General features: G+C 43.8%; 1 protein-coding gene across 1 annotated transcript in view; it reads left to right on the top strand.

Moving 5' to 3' along the window:
- LOC121537232 (piezo-type mechanosensitive ion channel component 2-like) overlaps positions 1–13,446 on the top strand; it is a 37,120-nt gene that overhangs the window by 12,631 nt on the left and 11,043 nt on the right. Inside the window, exons 13-28 of the mRNA XM_045206919.1 lie at positions 91–258; positions 750–791; positions 1,284–1,408; positions 1,588–1,760; positions 1,942–2,118; positions 2,409–2,561; positions 2,829–3,029; positions 3,204–3,408; positions 7,275–7,376; positions 9,156–9,321; positions 9,510–9,753; positions 10,002–10,098; positions 10,298–10,457; positions 10,632–10,721; positions 10,828–10,910; positions 13,319–13,431. Coding sequence (XP_045062854.1) covers positions 91–258; positions 750–791; positions 1,284–1,408; positions 1,588–1,760; positions 1,942–2,118; positions 2,409–2,561; positions 2,829–3,029; positions 3,204–3,408; positions 7,275–7,376; positions 9,156–9,321; positions 9,510–9,753; positions 10,002–10,098; positions 10,298–10,457; positions 10,632–10,721; positions 10,828–10,910; positions 13,319–13,431 — 2,299 coding nt within the window. The remainder of the gene's footprint in view (positions 1–90; positions 259–749; positions 792–1,283; positions 1,409–1,587; positions 1,761–1,941; positions 2,119–2,408; positions 2,562–2,828; positions 3,030–3,203; positions 3,409–7,274; positions 7,377–9,155; positions 9,322–9,509; positions 9,754–10,001; positions 10,099–10,297; positions 10,458–10,631; positions 10,722–10,827; positions 10,911–13,318; positions 13,432–13,446) is intronic.

Genomic DNA, 13,446 nt, shown 5'->3' on the forward strand with positions numbered 1-13,446 from the left:
AGGATTATTTTCCTGCTGTAGCAAACTGGCTCAAATTAAGATCCTACATCTGTACACTCAGTGCTGTCGCTGTCCCGCTCTGTCCTCTAGTCTGCGTGATCTCGGGTTGGAGCAGTATGATACTGTGGAGCTGTTTGCTCGGATCCTCCTCCCTGCAGCCTTCCTATTGGCCTGCATCCTGCAGCTTCACTACTTCAACCAGGACTTCCTGGATCTCACCAACCTGGACAACGTACCTGTCCACCACGGACAAACCAGGTGGAACAGCTAACCTGATCGCAACCACTGGGATAATGTGCTTTATATCAGGGAGGAGGGAACTGTTAGTCCATTAAAGTGTTCCTTTCATGTCAACTGGTCTTTTTAGAGACATAATACATTTTCTTAATTAAAAAAAGATGCACAATGGCGTTATCAGTATCATCTCCAGAGCAGTGGACGCTGCTCATAATAATGTCTGGAACGGCACGAATGGAATGGCATCAAACCATGTGTTTGATGTATTTGATACCATTCCACCTATGCGGGTCCAGCCATTACCACGAGCCCGTCCTCCCCAGTTAAGATGCCACCAACCTCCTGTGCTGCAGAGAGATATTGAAAATGTAAGGATCTGATTGGTCCAAATCATGAGTTTAATATTTGCTGGGGTGTTCTTTCCTTTTTTTGTGGAAAAACAAGCTGTCTGTCGTTCTCCCCCCATCTCTATGTTGTTGTGTCTCATCCATTCTGTCCATCTCTTCACCTAGAGAGGAAGAGCTGAGGAACTCAGTCAATGTGATAGCTGACATGTAAGAGCTGCTTTTTTTGTCTCCATGAATGGCTTCACACAGTGGTTTGCTCAGTGTTTCAGTCATCTTAAACAACCTTAGTTACGCAAAATTCAAAGTAAGGAGTGTAAAAATATGTTAATCTCATGTTATGATAATATGTTGGCATTATTATACAGAGAAAGCAGCCACCATTTTGAGTGTGCAGATATATCATTTCATTCCATCAGTCCGTCATCAATTCTGAGTAATTTAAATGAAATCTTTTTCAGATAATTTCATGGAATGTTAGCATTTTTGCCACTGTAAGTGCAATGTTTAACTGATGTTTATTTTTCCTCAGAATTAAAGAAAACATTGAAAAGTTACAGAAACGGTACATTCTTAATACACTTTCTTCCTTTACATGGATGAAAAAAGACCATGTATTGCATCTTATATAATGTTATTATACAGTATAAGGTATTAAAATGACTAAATCCATGATGGACTTGCCTACCCTCTTTCTGCTAGGATGGCGAAGGAGCAGAGTGAGCAGATGAGTGGGGAGTCAGAACGTGTGGAGAGTCAGGACACCTTGGACAGTGATGGACTGTCTGCCTCATCAGAGAAACCAGAGGAGGAGCAGAAGGGAACAGGTGTGTGCCACTGAGACTCTGAGATTCAGATTCTAATTTATTGTACGAAAGTAAATTTTAACAGCACATAGACAATACAAACAAATATGCCACATAAACAAAACAGTCTGTGAAATCTAGCACAGCATATCAGATCTTATATCTGACCCTGAGTCTGATGTCCTTGTTGTGTCCGATAGGTCCCCCAGAGGAGTATCTGACCCAATGGGGGTTGATAGTGGACCGGGCCAGCCTGCTGCTGTTCCAGACTCTGGTTGCCTTCCAGCGGGCTCAGGAGATGGGCTGGAGGCTGCTGGAGGTTCACAGCCTCAAGATTGTTTCCACCGGCATCATCTGGGTGTCCCTACAAGAGGTCAGATGTCTTTACGTGACCCTGGAACTCCACATTCTCATTGTACCTTGACCCCATTTATAGTACCTTTTATATTGCATTACTGCATTTACACTGCCCTGATTTTACCACATAATATGTTATGCAGTGTAGGGGGTCTGCATAAAGCATTTGTTTTCCTTCTTTTTACTTTGTGCCCCAGGTGTCCCTGATGAACTTCCTGTTCCTGGTTCTGTGGACCTTCGCCCTGCCCTTCCCCCGGCTCCGTCCCATCGCCTCCAGTGTGTCCTCAGTCTGGGCCTGTGTCATGGTGGTGTGTAAGATGCTGTACCAGCTCAAGGTCATCAAACCTCTGGAGTACTCCTCCAACTGCACTGCTGTGAGTTCACTTACCGCTAGCATGCAAAACACTGACCAAATATTCACTAATTATTCCACAGGCATAGCAATATATACTCAGTAATGATTGGCTCCCAAGGGGATTATGTCATGTTTTAGAGACAATAGACTGTGTGTACGTGTGACTGTGTGTGTGTGTGTGTGTGTGTGTGTGTGTGTGTGTGTGTGTGTGTGTGTGTGTGTGTGTGTGTGTGTGTGTGTGTGTGTGTGTGTGTGCATGCGTACGTGTGACTATCTACATTTACAGTAGTATGTGTCTCTGTGTGTCAGAGCCTGGTGTCAGCTAACGGGACAGGGCTGGAGCTGGAGGGGAACATGGCAGAGCTGCTGAGGAGGTCTGTGCTGTATGTGAAGCCTGTTGACCCAGCCACATGGTGTGGAGCGCTGCGCAAGTGTGAAGACAGGATCCTGCCCTGTCTCAGGGTAAGACAAGCTTCTTATTCAGTGTCTGTGGTCATTTAGTAATATCGACGTCATTTGTCAATCATGCCATGCACTATATAACCATGAAATTAATTGAAAGAGAGATTTTGAGATATATGCATATTAATAACAGATGAATGCATATTGGTAAATACGGCACATATAAATGAATATCCTCTCTATTATTAGTGTGGTAGCTTCATTGATCTGTGGTTCTATGGTTCTGTAGTCTGAGTGTTCTTTGGTTGGGTTTGTCTTTGATGTCAGAACCACCTGATGGTGCTGGGGCTGCTGGTGTTTGAGGTGACGGTCCATAGACACCAGCTCTACTATCGCCTCCGCAACAACCTCAAGGTCCCCACCTTCAGCATCATCTTCCAGGGCATCACACGCCAGCACCTGGACCACGGCATCCTGCCCTGCATCAAATACTTCATCAACTACTTCTTCTACAAGTTTGGCCTGGAGGTACAGTAGCTACAACCGATTATTAGGGCTGCAATAGCCTCTTTTACTGTAGACTTCCATTTGAGATTTGTATGACCTTTGTAGTGTTTTAATTTTAGTACAGTTTCGGAAGTTATCCATAGTTATCTATATGTTTTCATTTTTGTAGTATCATCATGTCCTCCTGTCCCTCAGGTGTGCTTTGTGGTGGCGGTGAATGTGATTGGCCAGCGGATGGATTTCTACGCGCTTCTGCACTCCTGTGCTCTGATGGCCGTTCTGTCACGACGACGCAGGAAAGCCATGGGGGAGGTGTGGCCTAAGTACTGCTGCTTCACTGCAAGCCTCATAGTGCTGCAGTACCTACTCTGTATCGGCATCCCTCCCGCTCTCTGTGTTGGTAAGGAGAGATATCTGGAGATAACCCAGTAAGCAAAATGCAAAATGACGCTGACAAAATGACGCTGACATCACGTGCATTTCAGGTGCTGAATGAAAAGTTAGAACATGTATTTTCTGGATGTTGAAAATACGTCTTATAAGAACGTAAAAAATAAGTTGTAAATGGATGTTGAAAAGGCTTCGTTTCAGGTGTCTTTTCAGGACATTGAAAATATGTATTTTCCGGACATCATAGAGACATCTTATTGGGACGTTGAAAATACGTCTTATGGGGCCTCCTGAGTGGCGCAGCAGTCTAAGGCACGGCATCGCAGTGTTGCGGCGTCACTACAGTCTGGGGTTCGATCCCAGGCTGTGTCACAACCGGCCGTGACCGGGAGTCCCATAGGGCGGCGCACAATTGGCCCAGCGTCGTCCGGGTTAGGGGAGGGTTTGGCCGGGGGGGCTTTACTTGGTTCATCGCGCTCTAGCGACTCCTTGTGGCGGGCCGGGTGCCTGCAAGCTGACGTCGGTTGTCAGTTGAACGGTGTTTCCTCCGACACGTTGGTGCAGCTGGCTTCCAGATTAAGCGAGCAGATGTTAAGAAGCGCGGCTTGGCGGGTCATGTTTCGGAGGACGCATGACTCGACCGTCGCCTCTCCCGAGCCCGTTGGGGAGTTGCAGCGATGAGACAAGATCGTAATGGGATCGCAATTGGATATCACGAAAAGGGAATACAATTACTAAAAAAGAAATACGTCTTAAACGGACATTGAAAATATGTATTTTTCAGTCATTGATTCTTTGGATAAATGTCAACTGCACATACATTCTCAATGAAGTAAGCATTATGTCACAATAATATAGGAAAGAGAAGCCAAAAGAAGATTGCAACAGATTATTTATTATTACTCCCATTTGTCACATGCACTTATGTTAGCTTTTTCAAAAGCTTTAAAACTAATAATAATAATAATATGCCATTTAGCAGACGCTTTTATCCAAAGCGACTTAGAGTCATGTGCGCATACATTTTTACGTATTGGTGGTCCCGGGGATTGAACCCACTACCCTGGCGATACAAGCGCCATGCTCTACCAATTGAGCTACAGAGGACCACACTAGCAGCAATGATGTTCAAATTAGTCCAACCCGCAGAATGAACCAACAGAACACTTCAACTACAATAACATTCTCAGTAACGGTTACAGATTTTTTTATTTTCTTGCTTTGACTGTGATATGTTGTTGTTTATCTACCTTAGTTGAATGCACTGACTGTCAGTCGCATCTGCTGAATGACCAAAATGTAAATGTAAAGACAAACACTTGCAAAGCATGCTGAGTATTATTCTAATGAGCTCCGCCCCCAAACAAGTACAAATTGGTCGGTGCAGAGCAAAGGAAAAGGGAAAGGGGGATACCTAGTCAGTTGTACATCTGAATGCATTCAACTGAAATGTGTCTTTCACATTTAACCCAACCCCTCAGATCCAAATCTGAATGAATCATAGACGTCTTGGCTATATTTCACAAGTTTGAACATCACATTACAGTATGGCAGTTTAGTACAGTACGGTAGAGTATGGTACGATACAGGACAGTCACGTTTTATTCAGTAGGGTACAGTACAGTAGAGTTTAGTTCAGTAGAATACATTAGAGTAAAGTAGGGTACAATACAGTACACTGTACTTTACTGCACTCTACTGTGCTGTACTTTACTCTACTTTTCTTTACTGGGCTGTGAACTGTAATGTACTGTACTTTGCTGTGCTCTACTGTACTGTACTGTGCTGTCCAAACTTGTGAAACATAGATGTCTGTGATTGGTTCAGATTTGGTCCGGTGTGGGCCGGACCAAATATAGGCCGGACCGGACGTCTGTGGACGTTGAAATCAAGGCTGGTCCAGACCGGACCAAATCTGAACCAAACATAGACGTCCAAAAGACTTTACCGTCGGTAAATGCTTAATGGGAAGTGTAGGCCTATACCCGTTCACTACAGTACTTCCCACAAATCCAAAAGAAAGATCAGTGGAATTCTGGGTTAGTTTAAGGAGATTCCACCATATTGCTTAGGCTACCAGTCATGATGTTTCACGGTCATGGCTGCCATCCCATTTCTGACACCAGTGTCGCGAATGACAAATCCTGGTCGTGGAGTGAAAAGCAAGCACCCTACTGGATCAATCATATATGTCTATATTTGGGCCAAATCAAGGCCATTCCGGACCGGAACAAATCTGATCCAAATATAGACGTCCATGATTGGTTCAGATTTGATCCGGTCCAGACAGGACCAAAAATCTACGTCTGTAGACGTTGAAATCAAGGCCGGTCCGGGCCGCACCAAAAAAATACCTATAAAAGCCACAGTCTCATATTGTCTGACTCTGTTGGTTTGTCACTCTGTTGGTTGGTCCGGATAGGACCAACAAAAGACGTCCAAATGGCATCGCCTGACGGTAAATGCTTAGTGGGAACCGTCTTCTACACCATAGTTGAAGTGTGATTAGGATTTGAGTGACACGATTGCATACTACATAGGCCTTATACCAGAGTAACTTTCAGGGCCCGTATATACAAAGTGTCTTAGAGTAGGAGTGCTGATCTAGGATCTGTCCATATAATCTTATTCATTATGATCTAAAAGACAAAACCTATCCTAGATCAGCACTCCTACTCTGAGACTCTTTGTGGAACAACAATATAAATGTAACATGCAACAATTTCAAAGATTTTACTGAGTTATAGTTCAGTCAATTGAAATAAATAAATTAGGCCATAATCTATGGATTTCACATGACTGGGAATACAGATATGCATCTGTTGGTCACAGATACCTTAAGAAAAAGGTAGGGGTGCGGATCAGAAAACCAGTCAGTATCTGGTGTGACCTCCATTTGCCTCATCGCCTTCGCATAGAGTTGATCAGGCTGTTGATTGTGACCTGTGGAATGTTGTCCCCCTCCTCTTCAATGGCTTTGCGAAGTAGCTGGATATTGGCTTGAACTGGAACACGCTGTCGTACACATCGACCCAGAGCATCCCAAACATGCTCAATGGGTGACATGTCTGGTGAGTTTGCAGGCCATGGAAGACATTTTCAGCTTGCAGGAATTGTGTACAGATCCTTGCGACATGGGTTCGTGCATTATCATGCTGAAACAGGAGGTGATGGCGGCGGATGAATGGCACGACAATGAGCCTCAGGATCTCGTCACGGTATCTCTGTGCATTAAAATTGCCATCGATAAAATTCAATTGTGTTCGTTATCCGTAGTTTATGCCTGCCCATATCATAATCGCACCACCACCATAATCCCACCACCACCAAAGTTGACATCAGCAAACCGCTCGCCCACACGACGCCATACAGATAGTCTGTGGTTGTGAGGCCAGTTGGACGTACTGCCAAATTCTCTAAAACGACATTGGGAGGCGGCTTATGGTAGAGAAATGTACATTAAATTCTCTGGCAACAGCTCTGGTGGACATTCCTGCAGTCAGCATGCCAATTGCACGCTCCCTCAAAACTTGAGACATCTGTGGCATTTTGTTGTGTGACAAAACTGCAAATTTTAGAGTGGCCTTTTATTGTCCCCAGCACAAGGTGCACCTGTGTAATGATCATGCTGTTTAATCAGCATCTTGATATGCCACACATGTCAGGTGGATGGATTATTTTGGCAAAAGAGAAATGCTCACTAACAGGGATGTAAACAAATTTGTTCCCAACATTTTAGAGAAATAAGCTTTTTGTGCATATGGAACATTTCTGTGATCTTTTAATTCAGCTCTTGAAACATTGGACCAACACTTGACATGCTGCATTTATATATTTTTTCAGTGTAACTTCTCAATCTTCTCTTCTCTCTGTCAGATTATCCATGGAGGACCTCCAGTCAGGCTTTGACCTCCAACCTCATCAAGTGGCTTTACTTGCCGGACTTTGCCATGCGTCCCGCCCCTTTCTTCATCCTCTGTGAGTCTGTTTGTCTTCATCCCAGCCATTACCAAATTCAACAATTCTGTGGAAATCTCACATTGGCATTCATTCTTGGTTTATGTGAAAGTAAGAGTTACATGCATATCTCAAGGATTCAGGACATTGTTTACTATATATAGTGTGTACAGTTGTGGTCAAAAGTTTTGAGAATGACACAAATACTAATTTTCACAAAGTCTGCTGCCTCAGTTTTGATGATGGCAATTTGCATATACTCCAGAATGTCATGAAGAGTGATCAGATGAATTGCAATTAATTGCAAAGTCCCTCTTTGCTATGAAAATTAACTTAATCCCAAAAAAACATTTCCACTGCATTTCAGCCCTGCCACAAAAGGATCAGCTGCCATCATGTCAGTGATTCTCTCGTTAACACAGGTGAGAGTGTTGACGAGGACAAGGCTGGAGATCACTCTGTCATGCTGATTGAGTTAGAATAACAGACTGGAAGCTTTAAAAGGAGGGTGGTGCTTGAAATCATTGTTCTTCCTCTGTTAACCATGGTTACCTGCAAGGAAACACGTGCCGTCATTGCTTTGCACAAAAAGGGCTTCACAGGCAAGGATATTGCTGCTAGTAAGATTGTACCTAAATCAACCATTTATCGGATCATCAAGAACTTCAAGGAGAGAGGTTCAATTGTTGTGAAGAAGGCGTCAGGGCGCCCAAGAAAGTCCAGCAAGCGCCAGGACCGTCTCCTGAAGTTGATTCAGCTGCGGGATCGGGGCACCACCAGTGCAGAGCTTGCTCAGGAATGGCAGCAGGCAGGTGCGAGTGCATCTGCACGCACAGTGAGGCGAATACTTTTGGAGGATGGCCTGGTGTCAAGAAGGGCAGCAAAGAAGCCACTTCTCTCCAGGAAAAACATCAGGGACAGACTGATATTCTGCAAAAGGTACAGGGATTGGACTGCTGAGGACTGGGGTAAAGTCATTTTCTCTGATGAATCCCCTTTCCGATTGTTTGGGGCATCTGGAAAACACCTTGTCCGGAGAAGACAAGGTGAGCGCTACCATCAGTCCTGTGTCATGCCAACAGTAAAGCATCCTGAGACCATTCATGTGTGGGGTTGCTTCTCAGCCAAAGGAGTGGGCTCACTCACAATTTTGCCTAAGAACACAGCCATGAATAAAGAATGGTACTTACACATCCTCCGAGAGTAACTTCTCCCAACCATCCAAGAACAGTTTGGTGACGACCAATGCCTTTTCCAGCATGATGGAGCACCTTGCCATAAGGCAAAAGTGATAACTAAGTGGCTCGGGGAACAAAACATTGACATTTTGGGTCCATGGCCAGGAAACTCCCCAGACTTGTGGTCGATCCTCAAGAGGCGGGTGGACAAACAAAAACCCACAAATTCTGACAAACTCCAAGCATTGATTATGCAAGAATGGGCTGCCATCAGTCAGGATGTGAACCAGAAGTTAATTGATAGCATGCCAGGGCGGATTGCAGAGGTCTTGAAAAAGAAGGGTCAACATTGCAAATATTGACTCTTTGCATAAACTTAATGTAATTGTCAATAAAAGCCTTTGACACTTATGGAATGCTTGTAATTATACTTCAGTATACCATAGTAACATCTGACAAAAATATCTCATAACACTGAAGCAGTGAACTTTGTGAAGACCAATACTTGTGTCATTCTCAAAACTTTTGACCACGACTGTACTGTAAATCCCTTCATACACCATTAATCTGTAACTCCTACATAAGTGAACAAGGCAGCCATTTTGTTTTTCTGTGTGTCCAGATGACCACCTCCTGCTGCTGTGCTCCACGCTGCAGTGGCAGGTGTTTGAGGAGGAGAACCGTGCCGCCGTGCGCCTCATGGCAGGGGAGAACGTGGAGATCAGCCGCAGCCTGGACCCGCGCTCCTTCAACCAATACATTCCCGTCAACAACTTCCTCCACTGCAGGTCAGAGGGTTTTCTTAGCTAGCGTGGGCTTTAGACAACTGCTTTATCGTTTTCGTGAAATGTGGCCTGATTAGGAAAACGTACATTTTACAACTAGGGTTTTTTCCAGTTAGGTCACATGGTCTGGAACAAATCCTGGAACCACTCATATGGTAATATGGATATGAATGTGTCTCTCCTTACCTCAGGTCCTACCTGGACATCGCCAAGGTTTTTGTGTTCAGCTACTTCTTCTGGCTAGTGTTGTGCCTCATCTTCATCACGGGCACCACCCGCATCAACATCTTCTGCCTGGGCTACCTTGTAGCCTGCTTCTACTTCATGCTGTTCGGGGGCAGCCTGCTCATGCAGCCCGTACGAAACATCCTCAGGCTCTGGGACTGCCTCATCGGATACACTTGCTTCGTCATCGGCATGAAGAACCTGCTATCTGTACGTTAGCTAACTAATTACTAACTGTCTAGGCTAGCCTATCCTCGTTGCTGAAAGTGTTTTTTTTTCATTCATGTACTGTATTATGCATAGCGTACCACGTACTATGCTAATAACTCAGTCGGTTTGAATCACTCGTCAATGATAACTGCCAGTTCTGTGTTAGTGCCTCACAAACTGACTCTCACCGTCTCAAGTCAAGTCTTCTCTCTCCTCTGTGCTATCTGTCTTGCTGTATGTGTCCACAGCTTGGCTCATGTGCTTATCTGGACAGCCTGTTGAAGAATGGCTGCTGGCTCATTCAGGCCTTCAGCATGGTCTGTACAATCGAAGGCTATGATGTCTGTAAGTGTGACTGATAATACCCATTAACACACTGTGTGTGTGTGTGTGTGTGTGTGCGTGCGTGCGTTGTTGTGCATGTGTGTAGCCTGTTCTATTTGTGTCTGTATGTGTTTAGCTACGTGCACTCCTGTGTGTGTGTGCTTTCATATGTGTGTGTATGTGCGTTTTCTCAGTTGTATATATGTGTGTGTGTTCCCAGCTGCTCCTGATGATGAGTGTGAGCTGCCGGAGGGGGAGGCGGGCATTGTGTGGGATGCGATCTGCTTCACCGTGCTCCTGGCTCAGAGAAGGGTTTTCCTCAGCTACTACTTCCTGTATGTGGTGTCTGACCTCAGGGCCTCCAAGATCCTGGCCTCCAGGTTAATAATCATCATCATCATCATCATCATCATTTAGTTACTGACCACTTCCCTATCAATGATTTTAGATGATTTTAGAATACTTTGGTACTATTGAAAATAGTCATGTTTATCTATTGAATGGTACCAGCTGAAAGTATGACTTCATAGGTTGTTTGTCTCTCATATTTCAAGGGGTGCTGAGCTCTTTGAAGCCAAAGTGAAGAAACTGGTTGCTGCCAGACTGGAGATGGAGAGGAAGTCTGTGGAGACGCTGAAGAAGCAGTAAGACTTATGCAACAGCAGTTTGTTTGTTCTCATTTCGTTTTCAGTCTAATGGGTTTGCTATTGTTGTATTGTTTGAATTCACTGTGTTGATTCCTTCCTCTAGGATGGAGAAGATCAAATCCAAACATAAGAGTAAGCCTGGCCAGGGAGACGCAGCAGCGCCCCCTATTGATATAGTGCCAAAAGGTGAGCATCATGGAGCAAGCTAATGGAAGTTGTCCATAACCACTGACGGAGGGTCAGTTCTTAAACGTATACTCTTTGATCGGATCTTTGTATTTACCCCTACTAGAGTTGGTGGTAAGATAGTCTGATCCTAGATCTGTGGTTAGGGGCAACGTACAGTACCAGTCAAACGTTTGGAGACACCTACTCATTCAAGGGTTTTTCTTTATTTTTACTATTTTCTACATTGTAGAATAATAGTGAAGACATCAAAACTATGAAATAACACATATGGAATCATGTAGTAACCAGAAAAGTGTTAAACAAATCTAAATATATTTTAGATTTTAGATTCTTCAAAGTAGCCACCCTTTGCCATGATGACAGCTTTGCACACACTTGGCATTCTCTCAACCAGCTTCACCTGGAATGCTTTTCCAACAGTCTTGAAGGAGTTCCCACATATGCTGAGCACTTGTTGGCTGCTTTTCCTTCACTCTGCGGTCCAACTCATCCCAAACCATCTCAATTGGGTTGAGGTCGGGTGATGTGGCCAGGTCATCTGATGCAGCATTCCATCACTCTCCTTCTTGGTCAAATAGCCGTCACACAGCCTGGAGGTGTGTTGGGTCATTGTCCTGTTGAAAAACAAATGATAATCCCACTAAGCTCAAATCAGATGGGATGGCGTATCACTGCAGAATGCTGTGGTAGCCATGCTGGTTAAGTGTGCCTTGAATTCTAAATAAATCACAGACAGTGTCACCAGCAAAGCACCCCCACAGCATCACACCTCCTCCTCCATGCTTCACGGTGGGAACCACACATGCGGAGATCATCCGTTCACCTACTCTGCGTCTCACAAAGACACAGCGGTTGGAACCAAAAATCTCCAATTTGGATTCATCAGACCAAAGGACAGATTTCCACCGGTCTAATGTCCATTGCTCGTGTTTCTTGGCCCAAGCAAGTCTCTTCTTCTTATTGGTGGCCTTTAGTAGTGGGTTCTTTGCAGCAATTCGACCATGAAGGCCTGATTCACATGCAGTCTCCTCTGAACAGTTGATGTTGAGATGTGTCTGTTACTTGAACTCTGAAGCATTTATTTGGGCTGCAATTTCTGAGGCTGGTAACTCTAATGAACTTATCCTCTGCAGCAGAGAATAAGTGTAGCTCAGTTGGTAGAGCATGACGCTTGCAACGCCAAAGTTGTGGGTTCGATTCCCACGGGGGACCAGTATGAAAAAATGTATGCACTCACTAACTGTAAGTCGCTCTGGATAAGAGCGTCTGCTAAATTACTAAAAAATGTTTTTTTTAAAAAGGTAACTCTGGGTCTTCCTTTCCTGTGGCGGTCCTCATGAGAGCCAGTTTCATCATAGCGCTTGATGGTTTTTGCGACTGCACTTGAAGAAACGTTCAAAGTTCTTGAAATGTTCCGTATTGACTGACCTTCATGTCATAAAGTAATAATGGACTGTCATTTCATTGGTCTTTCACCAAATAGGGCTATCTTCTGTATACCACCCCTACCTTGTCACAACACAACTGATTGGCTCAAACGCATTATGAAGGAAAGAAATTCCACAAGTTAACTTTTAATAAGGCACACCTGTTAATTGAAATGCATTCCAGGTGACTACCTCATGAAGCTGGTTGAGAGAATGCCAAGAGTGTGCAAAGCTGTCATCAAGGCAAAGGGTGGCTACTTTGAAGAATCTCAAATATAAAATATATTTTTTTAACACTTTTTTGGTTACTACATGATTCCATATGTGTTATTTCATAGTTTTGATGTCGTCACTACTATTCTACAATGTAGAAAATAGTAAAAATAAAGAAAAACCCTTGAATGAGTAGGTGTGTCCAAACTTTTGACTGGTACTGTATATCTCGAGCTTTAATAATGGATTAAATAGAACTACAGTATTAAAAGTACTCAAATCGCTTTACATTTGAAGATGGTGGGAGACTCAACTCATCATGATCATTATTCTTGTCATTCTCACTGAATGAAAGGATACATGTATGATGGAGGGATGAATGGGTGAATATGTTTTCCAGGTGAGAGTGAGAAGGCAGAGAATGATCAGGGGAAATGGTGGAAACCATGGGTCTCACGGCCTGGCGGTAAGTGTTCCATAAACCTAACTAACATGATTTCCAATTTGGTCAGTTACAGAAATAACCTTAAATGGGGAAATGGGGGGATATGGTTTAAAAAGATAAACAACGTGCTTGACTCCACCTTATTAGATCGGGTGCTGAATCCTCGTATATAATGGGATATGATTTCATTTCATCTCATCATAAATAGTCACTTTTTGATTCAAGTAATTTAAACCATTTATATACTGCAATAGTATAAAGTAGGATGTATAAGTAGGAGTTTGTCTTTGTTGTTTGACACTTCTGTCGTTTTCCCTCAGTTGAGAACAACTGTGGCTACCATCTTTTTGAGAGTGACAGTGAAGAGGAAGAGGAGGAAGTCCAGGAAAATAAACAGGAAGAGGCTCCACCAAAGAAGAAATCTGCTTTTCAGGCAAGGGGCATAAAA

The sequence above is a fragment of the Coregonus clupeaformis genome, chromosome 24 (assembly GCF_020615455.1).
Source record: "Coregonus clupeaformis isolate EN_2021a chromosome 24, ASM2061545v1, whole genome shotgun sequence".
Taxonomy (NCBI): Eukaryota; Metazoa; Chordata; class Actinopteri; order Salmoniformes; family Salmonidae; genus Coregonus; species Coregonus clupeaformis.